The sequence below is a fragment of the Macaca mulatta genome, chromosome 1, assembly GCF_049350105.2.
Source record: "Macaca mulatta isolate MMU2019108-1 chromosome 1, T2T-MMU8v2.0, whole genome shotgun sequence".
Taxonomy (NCBI): domain Eukaryota; kingdom Metazoa; phylum Chordata; class Mammalia; order Primates; family Cercopithecidae; genus Macaca; species Macaca mulatta.
This window is the reverse complement of record NC_133406.1, coordinates 449,289-471,718: the sequence shown is the minus strand read 5'-3', so window position 1 is coordinate 471,718 and position 22,430 is coordinate 449,289. Positions and strand designations below refer to the sequence as shown.

The following is a 22,430-nucleotide window of genomic DNA, read 5'->3' as shown; positions in this document are numbered from 1 at the left end:
TCATAGAATCTAATTACCGGAAAGATTTTTACGACTCATCCTAAACAAAGCCTTCATTTCCTGTAGAACTATATGTATACACACATACACTATATATATATGTATCTGGCATATGATTGTTTGTCTTTAGTTTGAATATTTTCAGTAACAGGGAATTTACTACATCCATCAGTAAACCAAATCCAGGCACATACAACCTTGAAGCAATGGATACAGAAAACCACTCAGTGGTGACTGAGTTTATCTTCATGGGCATCACCCAGGACCCTCAGATGCAGATCATCTTCTTCGTGGTTTTCCTCATAGTTTACCTGGTTAATGTAGTGGGGAACGTTGGTGTGATTATCCCGATTATAACAGACACTCAGCTTCACACACCCATGTATTTTTTCCTCTGCAACCTCTCCTTTGTTGACCTGGGCTACTCCTCAGCCATTGCCCCCAGGATGCTGGCTGACTTCCTAACAAAGCACAAAGTTATCTCCTTCTCTAGCTGTGCCACCCAGTTTGCTTTCTTTGTAGGTTTTGTGGATGCTGAGTGCTATGTCCTGGCAGCCATGGTCTATGATCGTTTTGTGGCTATCTGTCAACCCCTCCGCTATAGCACCCTCATGTCCAAGCGGGTCTGCTTGGCTCTTATGCTGGGCTCTTACCTGGCTGGTCTAGTAAGTTTAGTAGCCCACACTACCCTCACCTTCAGCCTGAGTTACTGTGGTTCCAATATCATCAACCATTTCTTCTGCGAAATCCCACCACTCTTGGCCCTCTCTTGTTCAGACACCTACATCAGTGAGATCTTGCTCTTCAGTCTGTGTGGCTTCATTGAATTCAGCACCATCCTCATCTTCATCTCCTATACCTTTATCCTCGTTGCAATCATCAGAATGCGTTCAGCCGAAGGCCGCCTTAAGGCTTTCTCCACCTGTGGGTCTCACCTTACTGGCGTCACCCTCTTCTATGGCCCAGTCCTGTTTATGTACCTGAGGCCAACATCCAGCTGCTCTCTGGACCAAGACAAGTGGGCCTCTGTGTTCTACACGATTATCATCCCCATGTTGAATCCCTTGATCTACAGTTTGCGGAACAAAGATGTGAAAGCTGCTTTCAAAATACTAATTCGAAAAAACCTCAATAATAACACAAAATGAAAATCTGTTTCTGTCATAGGTAAATAATAGTAGTGGAAGGAGATAGAAAATGCAAATAATTTTTTGATAAACACCACCCAAGTTACCATCTCCTTGCTAAGTGAATATTAAATTCTGAAGGGTGGGCTCTAATCCTTAACTCTACAATCTGAAAAATATAAGCTAAATTAGTATTTTTGAAAGACATACTGGGCAAGATGCATTCATTTCTTATTCAATGCCGGTTTACATATTAGTTAGAAATTGGGACAGGACTCAACAGGAGAAAGAAATAACCAATCACTCTGAAGCATTTTTTTTTTTCCTGGGGTCATGAGGAATGCCAGGTCCAAATGTTGAATTTTTTTTTTACTCTCAAAAGAAGTCAGAGAAAATGTAGTTAAAAACACGGAGAATGGGGTTGGTGTGAGGGACAATTTAACCCAATCTGAGATCTATCCATTCATATATTTAGCAAAATATTTTAAGTGTTATGTATGTGCCAGGTTCCAGAGGGTATAAACACAAGGCTTTTTTTTTTGCCAACAAAGAGTTTGCTGTGCTTTCAGTGATTGTATTGTCTCTCTGAATCTGCTGCCGCCAGTAACTAAATCAGTAACTCTGCAAAGTCCAAGGATAAGAGCGGGGATTTAAGTTCTGCTGGTAACTAGCTGTAATTAAGGAATAAAATTGTCTTCTTTTTCTGTCCTCAGCTTTCCCTTTAGTGGGTTAAGTGGTTGTGTTCAACTAATAACCACGGGATTTCTTTGACCTTCTCTGCCTAATGTTAAAAGGGAGTAGGCATCCAAGTTTTGTCAACTTTATATATTGACATCTTCTTGGCCCTCAGAAAATCCAAGAACTCTGGGACTCAAAGATAAAGTTGGGTGCAATCTCTAAAGCTAATTTTAGCAAGACTGTAATGTCTACAAAATTAGCTTGCCTGTTCCCATCTAAAATTAGTCCTGTCTTGTATCTTAATTAGACCCCCACTTCTCTTGGGTGCTGTGGGTCTCCATGCCCTCCACCAGCATCCCCAGGCCCTTTTCAAAGAACAGTCTCATTAACCCTGATGTGTGAATGACTGACAAGAAAAAATTATATAATTTTTATTCACATGTTCTAAAGGCTACAAAATACTCAACTGAAAACAAGAATGCCAGGTATCAGCGGCAGATTGAGATCTTGGAAAAGCTAACATTTCCCCAGATGTGCTGAAATTGTCATCATAACAGTTTTGAATACTTATAATCAATCATCGTTCTATTTCAACCCTTCCTCCAGTGCAACAGTTAAAAGTCAGGGGAACACAATGGTTGCTTTAAAGTGTAGAGCTGCCATATTCATCATGAAAGGCACTGAAGAGTTTTTAAGATAAAAAACCTAGGACTTACTGGGGTTTATCTGTACACAAGTTGTAATTGATCTAGTTTAAAATTAGTCATATCACAACTTATTTTGGGGAAAGAACCACCTGTAGCTAATGCACAGATATAGAGTTGATGGTTCAGAAACAGTCCAGATCTAGCCTTCAGTTTCTTTTTTTCACCATTGTGAAAATCAGGTATGCTCTGTGAAATATAAGAAAAAAGGGCTTTCCTATACCATTAACTATAAACCAAGTACATGTTATAATTGATAGAGCAGTTGCCTTAGAATCAGGAATCTTGGAATCCCATTGCTAAATCTTTGATCAGTGACCTTGTGGCTGCAGGGCTACCTTTTCTCATTTCCTGTACTCACACAATAAACAAACCACTCTAAATCTTATTAAATTCATACAATAATCATTTGAAACAGATATTACCCTCATTTTAAACTATTTTAATATTTTATTTATTTTTAATTTTTGTGGGTACATAGTAGGTGTACGTATTTATGGCGTACATGAGATGTTTTGATACAGGTATACAATGTGAAATAAGCACGTCATGAATGGCGTATCCATCCCCTCGAGCATTTATCCTTTGAGTTACAAATAACCCAATTACATTCTTTATTTTAAAATATACAATTACGTTATTATTGACTCTAGTCACCCTATTGTGCTATTGAATAATAGGTCTTATTCATTCTTTTTCTATTTACTATTCATCCATAAAAAAAAAGAATGAGATCCAGTCATTTGCAACAACATGGATGGAAGTGGAGATCATCACGTTAAGTGAAATAAGCTAGGCATTGCCCTAATTTTAAAGAGGATAAAACTAAAGCTCAGATAGGTCAACAAATTTGCCAACATGAAGAGATAGAAAAAAAAAATCAATCCAAGGCTGCACTTTCCACTTACTACTGGCAAACATGCAGGTTTTGGACTATTTATACAGGAGCCTTCCATAAGTTCTGCTGTTTTCCAGCTGTGTGACCATGGGCAAGTTACTTGATCTCTTTAAGCCTCAGTTTCTTCACACACCAAGTGGGAATAATAATACTTATCTTTTAGCATTTTACAAAAGATAAGCTGCAATCTCTAAAAAGTATTTGTTACATAAAACATTTAATAAACATGAATTCCTTGTATTTTCCTTCATTTATATGTTAAGTATTCATAATTATGCCATCAATGTGATATAATAAAATAAGGACAGTAAGTGTTTTGTTTTCCATGTAGTTAGTGGTAGAAATATTCACAGAAATATATAATGGCAAGGTAAAAATGGATAGAAGTTGGAAAATCTTGGTCTTAGCCCCAGTCCCACCAATAATTGTCTCAAAACCCTTAATCACTGTACCTCAGTCTCTTCATCAGTAAAATAAGAACTATTATTTATACGTTATCTACCATATATGTTTGCCCAAATAAGAAGTCAATAAATATTTTGTGTTTTAAAAAGCCCGACTTCTCTTTCACAGATTAACAACTTTTTCCAGTAATAAAATCAAACAAAGGTAAACATGCCAATCATATTCTCTACAGTATGCTGCAAAATCATATGAATTGAGGTTTTCTCAAACCAACCAAGAGGTGGTAACCACTGTACTGGGAGTTGTGAAAGCAAAATTTATGCAGAAATGGTTAAGAACAGAGATGTCAGAATGAGATATAGCTGAGATTCAATTCCGCATTCTCTATTCTTGAACTCTGTGGCCTCAGGTGAGAATTTTCTAAGCAATCTGTGCTTAAGACTTGGTGGACAGTATAAGATATATACCTGATCTCATGGAGTTTGCATTTGTAGGGAGATAAAATAGATCAAATACCTTGTATCACAGGAAAAATAATAGTAAATGCCAAAAATGAATCACAAACTTCTGTAATAGCTCATACTAAAAGATATCCTCTCCCAAGGGAGCATTAGATTAGAGGCTTTATGGAGGAGAGGGAATTTGGATTGTCTTTGAAACAAGGAAAGAGGAAAGCAAATGAGATAGAAAATATCAGAGGGAAGAAACACATGAATGAAGGCAAAGAGGCTGGAAACAATGGAATGAGGCTATTTGGGTTGGGTGCCCAGTGGAAGTGTTGAAGGTGGAATGTAGCTTAATAATCAGGCATCAATTTAAAGACATGGGAGTTTATCCTTTGAGAGCAGAGATTTCTGTCACATATCCATTATTAGAGCAACCTTTGGGAAAATAGTGCGGCCACACAGCCATCAGGCTGGCAAATCCAAGTAGGTAAGCGTTTTCCAGGTGGGTTAGTGGAGTCTGGAGCTTAAGGATTCGCATAAGAAAATCATACACACGGAGAAATGTCCTGTTATACTTAGTTCAGTGTGACTTGAACAGTGACTATAGCTACAATTATTCTGAAAACATGTATTGTTACAGGTATTGGGACATCTGGACTTTCTGTTGTTGTAGGAGTTTGTCCTCAGAGGCATTACCAAGCTACTTCCTTAGCTGTGCAAATCTTAGCACCCTGGGTCATGACTAGTAAGGAATGTGCCTTGCTAGTTTTAAGATGGAATTGATTTTAAAATGGTGTCACTCTAGCTCCCATAGGCTCCTGCTTCCCTAGCAATATGTCCTGGGACATATTAAGTGGGCAGCCAATGTTCATTGAACAAATGAATGACCATACCTTGCTGGGCTAGAGAAGAGCTACTGAAACCTAGATCCAACTCTGGGTTTAGAAAATGTACTGGAGATATGTATGAGCTCCCTAAGATCCATAGGACAGTGTTAGTAGCCTTATTTCTTACAATGATGACACTGGAGTTATGAAAGTTTAAATGCCATGTCAATGTGCTTTTAGCTTATAAGTAGTGGAGCTGGAATCAGAACCATAATTTTTCCTGATTCTTACTCCAATATTTTATAGCATAGAGAAATATATTGCACTGTAGAAAGTGGTTACAATGATTAGCATTGGGGAACAAGTTTAGGAAACTTCTATAAAGGGCTGGATGTATGGATTCTTCAGTCTAGTGATTTGATTAATCAGTCAGGATTCACACAAGATTGTATTATGACACACTTGTTGAAAAAGTCACATTTGCCTATGACTTGGAGAGCTAAATCTTAGCAAGGTCAAATGGACTAGAAAGGCCATTATAACATGAATAGGTAGAAAGAAAGAGGCAAAATAAGAGCTGATATCTAAGAATCATATCAGGTTCTGTATTTGCTGAAAGAGTGATATTGATTAGGCATAGTTAGTTTCACTATGAAACAAAGTCCTTCTTAACATTTTATAAACCTCACACCACTTTGTAATTGTGGTACTAATTAAATCTTTTCAAGTTAAGAAAAAGACAACCATTAGGAAAAATGGTAACAGAATCCATGATAGTAGTGTTTATCATATCCTCTGTACCAAAAGTGATGACATTAAAACCTTCCAATGTTGCATTATTCTTAAAATTAAACAGCCAGGTCCAAAAAGTGAAAATGAAAAAGCTATCTCAGAAGAAATTTTGACAGTTTATAGTAAATCTATTTTCAAGGACAATAGACATGATGATGTCAGATAGAAAGATAGATAGATAGATAGATAGATAGATAGATAGATAAATAGATATAGATATAAAATCTAAGGACAGTCTCATTTTTTAAATGAGGGAACTGAAGTCAATTAGAAAAGAACTTATTTCCCATATTCATAGCTAAATTAGAACCATGCAATTATGCTTTCATTATTCTCATTTTAAATACAGTCTAATAATAAACAGTAACACTGATCAAGCACTGAAAAAATGTAGTTTATGACAAGTCTATTCTCCAATTATTTTGTTTATTCTAGATTTTATTTTTAAATGCTAGTTTATTTTCTTGCTATGTTGTTCTCAATTGCTCTAGTCCTAAACAAATGTAGAGAGAAAATCATCCAATTGAACATTTGGATGGTTGTGAAGGTTGTGAAGGAACAGTAATTGTTTAGTTCACCATTCTTTGTGTTAATCTTAAAATCAATTGTTCTTGGCCAGGCGCAGTGGCTCACGCCTGTAATCCCAGCACTTTGGGAGGCCGAGGCAGGTGGATCAAGAGGTCAGGAGATCGAGACCGCCCTGGTTAACATGGTAAAACCCATCTCTACTAAAAATACAAAAAATCAGCCGGGCACCTGTAGTCCCAGCTACTCAGGAGGCTGAGGCAGGAGAACGGCATGAACCCGGGAGGCGGAGCTGGCAGGGAGCCAAGATACTGCCACTGCACTCCAGCTGGGATGACAGAGTGAGACTCCATCACAAAACCAAAACAAAAAAAGGACAATTGTTCTTTTTTCTAACAATGATTGTAATATATATCATATAGAATTACCAGTTAATATCTTTAAAATATCTTATTTTCTTTTTATGTCAAAAGAAACAAACATAGGCAAGGTGGAAACTTTGATTGAAGTCTAGACAAGACATAGGATAGGAAACAGGCTATCCAGATTGCATTATTTGTCTTAGTTCACCCAACTTTAAATTACTGACGACAAACACACTGGTCAAAAATGAATGAATGGATTCCCGTTTTCACCAAGTCCTGTGCTCTTGGGATTGCTATAATCAAAAAAAAAAAAAAAATCAAAATCAAAAAAATAGATGTTGCTCTGGATATGGTGAACAGGAAACACTTCTACAGTGCTGGTGGGAATGTAAACTAGTACAACCACTATGGAAAGCAGTGTGGAGATTCCTTAAATAACTAAAAATAGAACTACCATTTTATCCAGCAATCCCACCACTGAGCATCTACCCAGCGGAAAAGAAGTCATTATATGAAAAAGATACTTGCACTCACATGTTTATAGCAGCACGATTCGCAATTGGAAAAATCTGGAACCAACTCAAATGCTCACCAATCAACGGGCGAATAAAGAAACTGTGATATGATTTAATACTACTCAGCTATAAAAAGAAATGAATTAATGGCATTCACAGTGACCTGGATGAGATTGGAGACTATTATTTTTTTTTTAAATTTATTTATTATTATTGTACTTTAAGTTGTAGGGTACATGTGCATAACGTGCAGGTTTGTTACATATGTATACTTGTGCCATGTTGCTGTGCTGCACCCATCAACTCATCATTTACATCAGGTATAACTCCCAATGCAATCCCTCCCCCCTCCCCCCTCCCCATGATAGGCCTCTGTGTGTGATGTTCCCCTTCCTGAGTCCAAGTGATCTCATTGTTCAGTTCCCACCTATGAGTGAGAACATGCGGTGTTTGGTTTTCTGTTCTTGTGATAGTTTGCTAAGAATGATGGTTTCCAGCTGCATCCATGTCCCTACAAAGGACGCAAACTCATCCTTTTTGATGGCTGCATAGTATTCCATGGTGTATATGTGCCACATTTTCTTAATCCAATCTGTCACTGATGGACATTTGGGTTGATTCCAAGTCTTTGCTATTGTGAATAGTGCTGCAATAAACATATGTGTGCATGTGTCTTTATAGCAGCATAATTTATAATCCTTTGGGTATATACCCAGAAATGGGATGGCTGGGTCATATGGTACATCTAGTTCTAGATCCTTGAGGAATCGCCATACTGTTTTCCATAATGGTTGAACTAGTTTACAATCCCACCAACAGTGTAAAAGTGTTCCTATTTCTCCACATCCTCTCCAGCACCTGTTGTTTCCTGACTTTTTAATGAACTTCCATTCACAATTGCTTCAAAGAGAATAAAATACCTAGGAATCCAACTTCCAAGGGATGTAAAGGACCTCTTCAAGGAGAACTACAAACCACTGCTCAGTGAAATCAAAGAGGACACAAACAAATGGAAGAACATACCATGCTCATGGATAGGAAGAATCAATATCGTGAAAATGGCCATACTGCCCAAGGTAATTTATAGATTCAATGCCATCCCCATCAAGCTACCAATGAGTTTCTTCAGAGAATTGGAAAAAACTGCTTTAAAGTTCATATGGAACCAAAAAAGAGCCCGCATCTCCAAGACAATCCTAAGTCAAAAGAACAAAGCTGGAGGCATCATGCTACCTGACTTCAAACTATACTACAAGGCTACAGTAACCAAAACAGCATGGTACTGGTACCAAAACAGAGATATAGACCAATGGAACAGAACAGAGTCCTCAGAAATAATACCACACATCTACAGCCATCTGATCTTTGACAAACCTGAGAGAAACAAGAAATGGGGAAAGGATTCCCTATTTAATAAATGGTGCTGGGAAAATTGGCTAGCCATAAGTAGAAAGCTGAAACTGGATCCTTTCCTTACTCCTTATACGAAAATTAATTCAAGATGGATTAGAGACTTAAATGTTAGACCTAATACCATAAAAATCCTAGAGGAAAACCTAGGTAGTACCATTCAGGACATAGGCATGGGCAAAGACTTCATGTCTAAAACACCAAAAGCAATGGCAGCAAAAGCCAAAATTGACAAATGGGATCTCATTAAACTAAAGAGCTTCTGCACAGCAAAAGAAACTACCATCAGAGTGAACAGGCAACCTACAGAATGGGAGAAAATTTTTGCAATCTACTCATCTCACAAAGGGCTAATATCCAGAACCTACAAAGAACTCAAACAAATTTACAAGAAAAAAACAAACAACCCCATCAAAAAGTGGGCAAAGGATATGAACAGACATTTCTCAAAAGAAGACATTCATACAGCCAACAGACACATGAAAAAATGCTCATCATCACTGGCCATCAGAGAAATGCAAATCAAAACCACAATGAGATACCATCTCACACCAGTTAGAATGGAGACTATTATTCTAAGTGAACTAACTCAGGAATGAAAAACCAAACATCATTATGGGAGCTAAGCTATGAGGAGGCAAAAGCATAAGAATGACACAATGGACTTTGGGGACTCAGGGGTAAAGGGTGGGAAGGGGGTGACGGATAAAAGACAACAAATAGGGTGCAGTGTATACTGCTCGGGTGTTGGGTGCACCAAAATCTCACAAGTCACAACTAAAGAACTTACTCATGAAACCAAACACCACCCCATGTCCCAATAACCTATAGAAATAAAAAAAAAAAAAAGAATAAATGAAGTCAAGGAATTGTTGTAAATAATGAATTGCTAAAAAGCAAATCTTTACTTCCACTTGTTTTATGTATTTATAAAGGCTAAGCGCCCTTATGAGAAGGGTTTTGCAGTGCTTTCTGCATTTTTGATTCATTCAGTTTTAGACTTCAAGAGGTAAGAGGGGCTAATAATATTGTGGATCAAAAAATAAATGTTTTAATTGAATATACATTTAGATATTTTGTGTTTTTTAAAATTAATAAAATATTATGTTTCTGAATTATAAAGTTAACTGCTAAGCATGCTTGTTTATTTGATAATGTCTGAGAGAATTATAAATGTTACTTTTAATAAATTATTCTAAAGGAAATTTGTTAAACTATGTATTTCTATTCCTACTTTATGTATTAATCAAATACAAAATATACCAAGTCATCCATAAAGCAAGGTGAATATAAAAAGCAACAACAAAGAAAAAATAACTACTGTGTAAAGAATTTGACTATTTGGTTAGTGATTTTGCTTTTAGCTTTTTAAATATTTTTAATTTTAAGTCAGTGATGTCTAATCTACCTGTGCAATTAGACATATCTTATTTACTGTTTATATATGATCTTTATGTTTATTTAGAAAAAAATTATTTCATTTTAGTTGTTGGATATATCTGAAAGATGAACTTTAAAAAAATTTTTACTCCACATTATTGAATAAACCAGTAAGAAACTTTTAGAGTTTGTCTCTAATTTAATAATGTGTAAATCACAGACCATATTTAATTAAATATTAATATTAATAGTTTATTAATTTTATTAATACTAAATTATATTTAGCTACTCTTAATTCAAAGAATAATTTTCCTTAAACATACTGGCTGAAAAGCATAAAAACACTGGAAACGCTCTTTTTCACAAACATGTGCTGCTACTTAATGTCCAGCACACATCACACAGAAAAATCTCATGAAAACATTAGTTGTGCTGTATCGCTCTTCTTCAGAATGCTTACATTTTACTAAGAATAAGCCCCTACGCTGTCCACAGTCCCTCAGCTTTGCATGGGCTAGCAGCTGCTTCCCCAGCCACACCTCCAATGCTCTGACTGATTCCCTCAAAGGGAGCACACGATTTTACACCTCCAGTTTTGGTCCAACAACTCTTTACTAAGAAAGACCTCAATCTTTCTCTTATATCTCTTTCTGGTCCTTGCATGTAACCTCGTCAGAGGAGGACATCCTGCCTATTGCCTATCACTGCTTCTTGAACATTATTTCTTTATTACAGCTATCAAAATTTGTCACTTTATGTATAATGTATATAACATAGATAATAAGTACATGACATATATATGCTTTGAGGAAAAAACATTTCTATTCTGTTTAACATTATATTACATAGTCATGCAATAATAGGCTACTAATGAATAAATGAATCCTTTAATGTGTTAATTAACATTTGACCAAATCTTCTGCTTCTGATCATTGCCATCCTCCTATACACACAATTAGTCTAAGGTCACCAGGAACTAACTTATACATAAACAAGATGTTTCTGACCCGTTTCAAAGATAGGGAACACACATCAGGGGAACCATGGACTGTTTCTTCAAACCTAGGAAGAAATAGAGCTATCACAGGATTTGTGGGAAGAAAGGAGTTTAGGTGAAATTTAAATGAAGCAATATTTTGATAGAATATTACCAAGTAGGATACGTAAAGGGAACAATGATAAGTCCAAACCAAAAAGTAGATGTGGGGGTCCTCTTTTCCTGGAAACTACAAAATTAACATAGATGCGGACTGTTGCATTAAAAAATCTTTAATCTGAATTTCTGCACCTGAGTTGGAAATTGAGATTTCTCCTCTGCATCAAAGTGACTTAGATTCTCCAGCACAGAGAAAAACATTTCACCTCACTGATAAAATTTCAAAAAATTAATGTCAGATAGTCTGTGACTTTAAAGAAACAGGTGTTTTGTTTTGTTTTCTTTTCTTTTCTTTTTCAGTGAGTAACACAAGAGCAGTAGCGCAATGAAGGGAGTTGTTTGGACACCTTAAAGCCCTGCCGTGTGCTTGGAGGAAACGTTTTTTTCTGCTGAGTTTACACCTGGATTTATGTGCCTTTTATAAATGGCAAGGCAGATGTTGACTGTCTAAGCTATTTTTCACTCTCTCACTTCATAATCAGAAGGTAATTATGTTAGATTAAGAGTGAAGGTTAGTGTCTCATTAACAGCTGTCACGTCCTCCACTTTGCAATAGCTCTCCTTAAAGCTCCTTTCACATCTTGGTTCCTCAAGCTGTAAATCAAAGGGTTAAGCATAGGTGTGATCACCGTGTAGAAAACGGCAATGATCTTGCTGCCAGCCCAGGAGGACCTCGACTGGGGTCTCATGTACATGAAGATGGCAGTCCCATAAAATAAGGTCACCACTGTCAAATGGGAGGTACAAGTGGATAATGCCTTATACCGCCCAGAGGCTGACCGCATCCTGAGAAGAGATTGAAGGATCCGGACATAGGAAACCGTAATGAGGAGGAAAGGGATGAAGACAATGATGATACTGAAGATAAAAACAACTAGCTCCGTGAATGAGGTGTCAGTGCAAGCCAGACTCAGGACAGAAGGTACCTCACAGAAAAAGTGATTCAGGATATTAGGCCCACAGTAGGGCAAGCTCAACATGAGAACATTGATAACCATGGAACTCAGGAAGCTACTGGACCAAGAAATGACTGCCAATTGAATGCAGGTGTTTTGGTCCATAATGAAAGTATAATGAAGAGGATGACAAATGGCTACATATCTGTCATAAGCCATGACACCAAGGAGGACACACTCAATCATTCCAAAGGAGAGGGAGAAGTACATCTGAGTAGCACAGCTGGAGAATGGGATGGTGTTCCTTTTCCCCACCAAGTTGGACAGCATTTGGGGGACATTGGTGGATGTGTAGCAAATATCCAGAAAGGATAAATTAGTGAGGAAGAAGTACATGGGAGTTTGGAGGCAAGGTTCCATCTGGATAATAATGATGATTATAACATTTCCAGCCACAGTTGATAAATAGAAGAACAAGAACATAATAAAAAGAATCAGCTGCATCTTTGGTTCAGAGGACAACCCCAGGAACACAAATTCAGTGACAGTGAAGTTTGTGTTTATTGACTCCATCTTTCAAGGCATCTTCCTCTCACAGTACCATTGACTCAACTAAAGACAAAGTCAAATTCCCTATATGTCAGAGGTTTGGAAACTCAAGATGGAAAAAATAAGGAGAAATCCTGGTCTAAGACTGTGTCCTGAGTATCTGAGTTTTAGTACAAATGGAAAGCTTTTCTTCTGCTTTTTCAGGGAATATATGATGAGATCAGACTGTCAAATTCAAATACTGATTTGAGTTAAGCAAATATTCTTTCCTTTTCTGAAAGGGAATGCTCTGTTGCCTATTCATAATCATTTCAAACTTGATTCATTCTTCAAAGACTTAGTCACACTTCACTTACTTCACAAAGATCTGATTCTTGCTGTTGTTGTTCTCCACCTAACAGAGCAACACATCACTCAAATAAATGGCAATGAAGATTATTGCTTCATGCATTACCCCACCCCACTAATATACACATAAAGCCAAGCTTCCTCTACATTGCCCTGATGCAACCTTCTAGTCCTTAGACACCCTGACACCAAAAAAAGAATGTGCACACTAACAAAAAACGTCATGAGGCACATTAATTGGCAATTTTTCCACTTTACCATTTCCATACTGTGGAATCTGGGATGATCTTATTATGCATAAAATGAGAATAATAATAGAATATATTTCATGATAAATTTTAAGGATAAAATTAATAAGATATACAAAGAATTTAAGACAATGTCTACACATGGGAAGTAATCCAGAAACAGCATCTATTATTAATAGACCTAATAACAAAGTGATTTTACACTCATCTGGAATTTACTTCTTTAATAATAATAATTTCAAGGAAATAATGTTAATGAAAATTATCTAGACAAGTTAAAGTTACTAGGTCTACTTACTGAGAACTCCTTGAGCCCCACCTGTGCCTATTTGCTCTTAGTTCATATGTAGTGTTAGTATGTTTGGTTAACTGACTTCTATCCCTGAGCAGTTCAAGAGGAACAACTTAAAAAGACATTTAGTAATGAAAAAGCCGAGAAGTAGGCATAGTTAAATAGCAAAAAGTAGCTGTCAATTATTCATCCACTGATTTATTAATTTCTTTTTTTATTTCTTTGGTCTTTTTTTCTTCCTGTCAAAACTAACTTTTTGATATTGTAGTATGTAGTAGACACAGTATACATTGATAAATATAACATACATTCATAATACTGTCGTGAACTTACAGTCATGGCAATTTGCCGTAAAGGAAGCAAACTGGTTCCTAAGGGAGTAGAGACTCTTGCTCAAGAAGACATTAAAGAAACAAGTAGTTACAGGTCAGGAAAAACAATATATCAAAGTATCCTTTTGTAAATAATATTGACTCACATGTAGTATATATTAGATGGCTTTCACAAGCTTTTATTTAAATCATGGTTTTCAAATCAAATACTTCTATGAAGTGGCAAAACTTTTCATTTAGAATTTCATGTCCAGGGATAAGAAAAGATGGACCTGGAAGGAGGAGAGAGAAATCAAGTCACAGTGTCCTACTTCATCGGAGGTAGGAGGGAGGGCAGTGGACAGGACAATTTAATGCTGCCAGAGCTCAAATAAAGCCTTCCTATTTTCTACTCTTCTTAAGTCTTTATCTTATATTAGGAATAAATTTACTCTCATGGTTGGCATGATATCAGTCGAAGCTTATTGTCAAGCAATCATTTATTCTTTACTGAACAACACTAATGCTCAAAAGTCATCTAATTATATTTTAAAAAGTTGACAAAAAGGCACAACCTGTGGCTAACTTACACTTTACCCTATGCCAGGGTGTATGGAATTATATCAACACATTAGGCATTGTATGTATTAAATGGATAAATGACTCATCTTTCTATTCTGCAAATCATAGAAAGAAACCTAATATATCTTTTACATCAAAGTAGAGAAGTCTAATTTTCCTTCATAAATTCAAGATTTGCAAAAGCTAAAACCTTTAATTTCTATAATTTAAACCACCTGTATAAGTGAATACATTTCTTTCTCCAATGCAAACTAAATTTATGACTTACATTTGGTAGATAAGTTTGATAGATAGTGATGATATTGTTAGTCTCCAGTAACACTTCATTTTCAGGGAATAATTTTGCAAAGCAATGTAGTGTGGGGGTTAAGACCATAAACTATGGACATGAATAATTTGGACATAAATTCTGATACTGTCATTTCTGTGTTGAATCACTTGGGCAAATTTCTAAAATTCTCTAAACTTACCTTTGTCCTGCATTAAGCAAGAACTATATTAATACATAATTCATAGAATTATTTTGATGATTATATTAGAAAGTGCACCTGACAATTCTAACATAGTATCTGACACAGGTTAACTACTTTATAAATTATAATTAGGGTATTATATAAACTCCAGATTTCTTAAATTTGCTACTAACTGACTTGGGTTCTCGGAGTAGAAACACTACTAGATATAACCATATTGGGAGTATTTGTCATGTCACTGTAGAGGTATTTAGACACTACATAAACTCATACAAACCCTATGTGCATTTAGCATCACCAATACTTATGATATCCTTTCATTGATTATCAGTTTGCCAATAAATAATATTACTAAAAAATCCATTTAAAACTTAAAAACTTTAAAGACTAAGCAGAATAAATATTATATTATAACACAATCCTATTCCCCATCTAATTAAGTAAAAATATTAGGGAAGGTTGCCAAGCAGGCCAAAAAATACCTTTCTAATTAACCTATTATTGAGTTATAAAAGGTATTCTGGAGACATAATTGTCATTTGATAAAATAAAAACACATCGCTTACAGTGCTTAAAAACTACACTATATATGATAACTTGCCACTTAGTGTGAGGTAGCTTCATAAATCCTCTTGAATTAATTATTGGAATCTGGTTTTGATCAAAACATGTAGGAAAAAAAAGGAGAATATACAAGCCGAGGCTCCTGGAATTCCATGCCCTCATAGAGAGGCAAACTTTAAATTAGCAAGAATGTTGTGCTGGAAAACTTCATAACAAAAGTTAACAAATTCTGATGTTGTGTAGATGTGAATTGTCACCTCTTCTTCCAACAAAAACTCTCTCTATAGAAAGAAAAAAAAATCACCAAAAGAACTGATACTTGTTACTACACACTATGATTATTGCAGGGCAAGCATTTTGCTAAGTACTTATTTCATCTAAAATATATTTATATCCATTTTAAATAGTAAGATATTGCAGATCAGAGAGGCTTTACAACTTTCCCAAAGTTAGAATATTTATCAGAATCACAATTAGTACCCAAGTCTGAATAATACCAGTAGGTCCTTTAGTTAAATAACTGCTGTTAATTTTTATTTTATTATAATCATTTTACCTCTCAATTGGCTATTATAAACACAGGAAGAACAGACAAAGCATACCTTAAGGTCATAAGGAACATATGGATACAATCTGCTTAATACCTGTCATCTCCACATACTCATGCAAACAAAATCCCATAAAAGACAAAGCAAATGCGATTCATGTGAAAACATAAAATTCTATGGAAATAAAAAATATTTTTCTAATGACTATAAATGAGATACTGTTATAATACAACTTGTTTTATATATTTAAAAAGAGCATGATGATGAATTCATACACAGGGAAATCCTTAAGTTGTGTGAGTTTTTTTCACTTTAGGGCCCTAGGCTTAATTTTCAATTCTTGAGGGATAATGTCCCAGACCAATAGTTAAATTTAATGATTCATTTTGAGAGATTTCTTGTTGATGTGTTTACTCTTTTCTCCCATTCCTCTCCCACTGAATTAAACTTTGTTCATGGGTTAAATGTGGCTTGCTATCTTAGTGACCAGGGTATTTTCACCCCTCTATGTTGCTTGTCATGATTAGTCATAAAAATGAGTTTATTCATCACAGGAACAGCAATACCTAAAATAGAGGCTTCAGGGACTCTCCACAATCAACAGGAATTTAGAAGTGGTTATTATTCTAGAACATGTTCAATTACTCACATAGCAGATTTGAACTCCAGGTTGTCTTTGATCATAGCACACTCTAGACCCTTCTCTTACTGCATAATGGCTATACATAGTTTGTAAGGGAACAACAAGGCTTGCACTAAAACTTACTAGCAGTGTGACCTCCAATATGCCATTTCACTTTAATGAGCATCCATTTATTCATTTTTTTCTTTTCTCTTTCTTTTTCTTTCTTTTCTTTTTCACAGTTGTTTGTTATACTTTAATATTATACTTTAAATTCTGGGATACATGTGCAGAACGTACAGGTTTTTTACATAGGTATACACATGCCATGGTGGTTTGCTGCACCCAACAACCAGTCATCTGCATTAGTTATTATTCCTAATGCTATCCCTCCCCTAGTCCACCACCTCCTGACAGGCCCTGCCGTGTGATGTTCCCCTCCCTGTGCCAATGTGTTCTCATTGTTCGACTCCCACTTATGAGTGAGAACATGTGGTATTTGGTTTTCTGCTATTGTATTAGTGTGCTGAGAATGATGGTTTCCAGCTTCATCCATGTCCCTGCAAAGGACATGAACTCATCCTTTTTATGACAGCATAGTATTCCATGGTATATGTGTGCCACATTTTCTTTATCCAGTCGATCACTGATGGGCATTTGGGTTGATTCCAAGTCTTTGCTGTTGTGAAAAGTGCTACAATAAATATACGTGTGCATGTATCCTTATAATAGCCATACTGCCCAAAGTAATTTATAGATTCAATGCTATCCCCATCAAGCTACCATCAACTTTCTTCACAGAATTAGAAAAAAAACTACTTTAAATTTCATATGGAACCAAAAAACAATGCATACAGCCAAGACAATCCTAAGCGAAAAGAACAAAGCGGGAGGCATCATGCTACCTGACTTCAAACTATACTACAAGGCTACAGTAACCAAACCAGCATGGTACTTTTACCAAAACAGATTTAGACAAATGGAACAGAATAGAGACCTCAGAAATAATACCACACATCTATGACCATCTGATCTTTGACAAATCTGACAAAGATAAGCAATGGGGAAAGGATTCCCTATTTAATAAATAGTGCTGGGAAAACTGGCTAGCTATATGCAGAAAACTGAATCTGGCCCCCTTCCTTACACCTTATACAAAAATTAACTCAAGATGGATTAAATACTTCAATATAAGACCTAAAACTATAAAAACCCTAGGAGAAAACCTAGGCAGTACCATTCAGGACGTAGGCATGGGCAAAGACTTTTCTTTCTTTTCCTTTCTTTTCTTTCCTATTTTCTTTTCTTCTCTTTCTCTTCCTTCCTTCCTTTTTTTTTTTTTAACTGAAAAGTATTCATTGTGGATATTTATGGAGTGTGATATAAGGTTTTGATCTATGTGTGCCTGTAGAAATAGTCAATCAAGCTAACTAACATAGGCATCACCTCATTAACTTATCAGTCTTTTGTGGTGAGAACATTATTCTTTTAGCAATTTTAAAATACACAGTATATTATTAACTTCAGTTACTATGCAGTATATAGATCACTGAAACATTTCTCCAGTACTACCGAAACTTTTTACCCTTTGATCAACACCTCCCCTTCATCTGTGCCTTCCCCCACCCCTCTTAACTTCTGATAACCACTTTTCTACTTTCTTTTTCTATCATCAAATTTTTATATTCCACATACAAGTGAAATCAGACAGTATTTAGTCTGTTACTGCCTGGCTTGTTTCACTTGGTATAATGTCCTCCAGTTCCATCTATGTTGTTGTGAGTGACAGAATTACCTTCTTATTCAAGGCTGTATAGTATTACATTGTGTATATTTGCCACGTTTTGTTTATCCGTTTATCTGCTGATAAGCACTTAGGTTGTTTCCAAATCTTAGCTATTGTGAATAATATTGTAGTGAACATGAGAGTGTAGATATCTCCTTGATATATTGATTTCAATTCCTTTAGATATATATCCAGAAGTGAGATTGCTTGATCTTATAGTAGTTCTATTTTTTGAAGAATCCCACACTTTATCAAAATGGCTGTGCTAACTTGCATTTCCATCAACAGTGTACAAACAATAATTGTTATCATTTGTCTTTTTAAACATTTACACTTAGCCATTCTCAGAAGTGTGAGGTGATACCTCATTGTGATTTTAATGTGCATTTCCTTTATGACTAGAGATATTAAACATTTTAAAATATATATATATCTTAGGCATTCACTCCAAAAAAAAAAAAAAACAAAATTAAAAGAAGGGAATACTTCCATGCTCATTTTGTAAGAATGCAATTGCCCTAATACCAAACCCAGACAAGAAAATAAAACTGCTGGCCAGTATCATTTATTAACATAGATGTAAAAGTCCTCAGTACCAAATTCAGCAGCACATTAAAAAATATCATTTACCATAATCAATTGGGATTTATCCCAGGGTACAAGGATAGTTCAATATATGTAAGTCAATAAATGTGGTACACTATTAAACAGAAATAATGGGAAAAGCCACAAGATTATCTGAGTAGATGCAAAAAAAAAAAAAAAAGTATAGAAGACATATACCTCAACATTCCTCAACAATAAAGGCTATGCATGATGGGCCCTTAAGTAACAACATATTCAATGGTGAAAACTTCAAAGTTTTGTTCTGTAAGATCTGGAACAAGACAAGGATGTCCACTCTCATAATTTCTATTAAACATAGTACAGAAAGTCCTAGCCAGAGCAATTAGGCCAGAAAAAGAAATAAAATGCATCCCTATAGAAAAGAAAAGATTGAAATTGTCTTGGCTTGCTAATGACATCAGCTTATACGTGAAAACCCTAAAGAATCCACCAAAAACAATTAGAATTGTCAAACAAATTCAGTAAAGTTGTAGGTTAATCACAATACAAAAACCAGTAGCATTTCTTTACACTAATAGCAAGCTATCTGAAAAGGAAATTAAGAAAATAATACCATTTATAATAACATCAGAGAAAAAAATACTTAGGAGAAAATTTAACCATGGAGGTGAAATATCTGTGTACTGAAGCTATGAAACATTGATGAAAAAAATTGAAGACACAAATAAATATAAAGATATCCCATGTGCATGGATTAAAATTCAAACACCATTAAATGTACACATTACCCAAAACTATCTACATATTTAACATAATCTCTGTTAAAATTCTAATATTATTATTCACAGAAACTTTTAAAAAGTCCTAAAGTTTTTATGAAATCAGGAAAGATCAAGAGAGAAAAAATTACCCAAAACAATCTTGACTAAGCTATTGCAATCAAAGGAGCATGGTACTGCCACAAAAATAGACATGTCGACCAATGGAACAAGATTAAAGCCCTCAAATAAACCCACGTATGTACAGTCAATTGATTTTCAACAAAGGTGCCAAGAACACACAATAGGAAAAGCACAGTCCTTTCAATACATGATGCTGAAAAAACTGGATATCCTCATATGAAGAATAAACTTGGGCCTTGATCTCATACCATATACAAAAATCAACTCAAAATGGATTAAAGACTTAAAATATAAGACCCCAAACTATAAACTACTAAAAGAAAATATTTTTTAAAATGACCCTCACCAACATTAGTCTGGGCAATAATTTCTTGGCTAGGACTTCAAAAGCACAGAAAGCAAAACCCAAAATAGACAAATGGAATGGTATCAAACTAAAAGGCTTCTGTACTGCAAAAACAATAAATGATTTTTAATTAAAAATTAATAACATAAAAGACAGGGCACAGTTTGTGAGAAAATATTTGCAAACCATACATCTGATAAGGGACTAATATTCAAAATGTATAAGAAGAATGTGGAGTTGGAGCAAGATGGCTGAATAGAACCCTCCAGTGATCACCCCCTCTCCCCACAGAAACAGCAAATTGAACTATCCATATGAGAAAGGACCTTTATAAGAATCAAATATAAGATGAGTAATCACAGTACCTGATTTTAACATCAGGTCAAGAAAAGTGGCACTGAAGAGAATAGGAAAGACAGTCTTGAATTGCCTACACCACCTGCCCCCGCCATTCCCCATTCAGTACTGTTAGGCACAGAGAGGAAATCTCCATGTTGGAGGAAAAGCAAAGTGATTGTGGTACTTTTGCGTTAGAACTCAGTGCTGCGCAGTCACAGAGGAATGCAGCACAGGGCAGAATTCAGCCAATGCCCATAAAGACAGCATTTAGACTAACCCTGGACAGAGAGGGGAGTCTTTCATTCCAAGGCTCGGAATGTGAGTTCCAGCTAGCTCCACCACCACAGATTAAAGGGCTCTAGAGTCCTAAATAAATTTGAAGGGCAGCCTAGGTGACAAAGACTGTAATTTCTGTGCAAGTTCTGGTGATATGGTGGGCTTGGAACCAGCATATTTGGGGTGCATGCAATTCACTAAGACTCCGACTGGAAAGACCAAGAGAGTAGTTGCGTCACCTTCCCCAACTCCGGGCACCACAGCTCACAGCACCAGAAGAGACTCCTGCCTGAGCAAAAAAATAAAAATAAAAATAAAAAAAGAAGAAAGAAAAAAGAAGATTTTGTTTTGCAATTTGCATACCAGCTCAGACACAGTAAAAGTACCAAGCAGACCCCCAGAAGCCCTCATTTCAGGCCCTATCTCCTGGCAGTCACTTCTAGACCTGTTCTGGGCTAGAAAGTAACCCCATATCCTGAAGGAAAGAACCCAGTCCTGGCATAATTCACTGCCTGCTAACTAAAGAGTCCTAAGGCCTTGAATAAATATCAGCACTAGCCAGGTGGTAGTTGCCAGGAGCCTTGGATGAGATCAAGTATCATGCTCGCTTCAGGTGTGATGCAGTGCATTCCCAGCTGTGGTGGCCACTGGAGTGTTTATATCACCCTTATGCCAACTAGACAGCTCAGTATGTATATAGAGAAATTCTCTTTGTTTGGGACAAAATAAGAGAAGAGAATAAGAGGCTCTGCCTGGTAATACAAGGAAGTCTGAATCTTACCCAAGATCAGCTTGGCAGTACCTCTAAGAGTCTACAAGAGTCACAGCATTACTGGGCTTAGGGTGTCACTAATGCAGATATGACTCCAATGACCAAAAATGTAGATTTCCACACTCATTTTTTTTGAATACTAGAAAAGCCTTCTCAATAAGGATGGGTACAAGCAAGCCCATTCTGTGAAGGCTGCAATAAATACCAAACTCTTCAATTCCCAGATATTAATGAACTTCCGCAAACATCAAGACCATCCAGGAAAACATGCCCTGACAAAACTAATTAAATAAGGCATCAGTTACCAATCCCAGAGTAACAGAGATATGTGACTTTTCAGACAGAAAATGCAAAATACTGTTTAGCTGAAGCTGAATGAAATTCAAGATAATACAAAGAATAAATTCAGAATACTATCAGATAAATTTAACAAAGAGGTTTAAATCACTTTAATAAATCCAGCAGAAATTCTAGAGCTGAAAAATTTAATCAACAAACTAAAGAATGAATCAGAGTCTCTCAACAGTAGAATTGATCAAGCAGAAAAGTTAGTGAGCTTGAAGACAGGCTATTTGAAAATATACAAAGGAGACAAAAGACACAAAGAATTTAAAAAATGAAGCACACCTGCAGAATCTAGAAAATAACCTCAAAAGGGAAAATCTAAGAGTTGGTTGCCTTAGGAGGAGGTATAGAGATCAGGATAAAAAGTTTACTCAAAGAGATAAGAGTAGAAAACTTTCTAAATCTAGAGAAGGATATCAATATTAAAGTACAAGAA

General features: G+C 35.9%; 1 protein-coding gene across 1 annotated transcript; it reads left to right on the top strand.

Moving 5' to 3' along the window:
• The first annotated feature begins 206 nt into the window (after positions 1-206).
• Positions 207-1,148, top strand: LOC100428329 (olfactory receptor 5AR1-like). Its single transcript, XM_002802077.4, has one exon. The coding sequence runs from the start codon at positions 207-209 to the stop codon at positions 1,146-1,148; it is 942 nt and encodes a 313-aa protein (XP_002802123.4).
• The last annotated feature ends 21,282 nt before the right edge of the window (positions 1,149-22,430 follow it).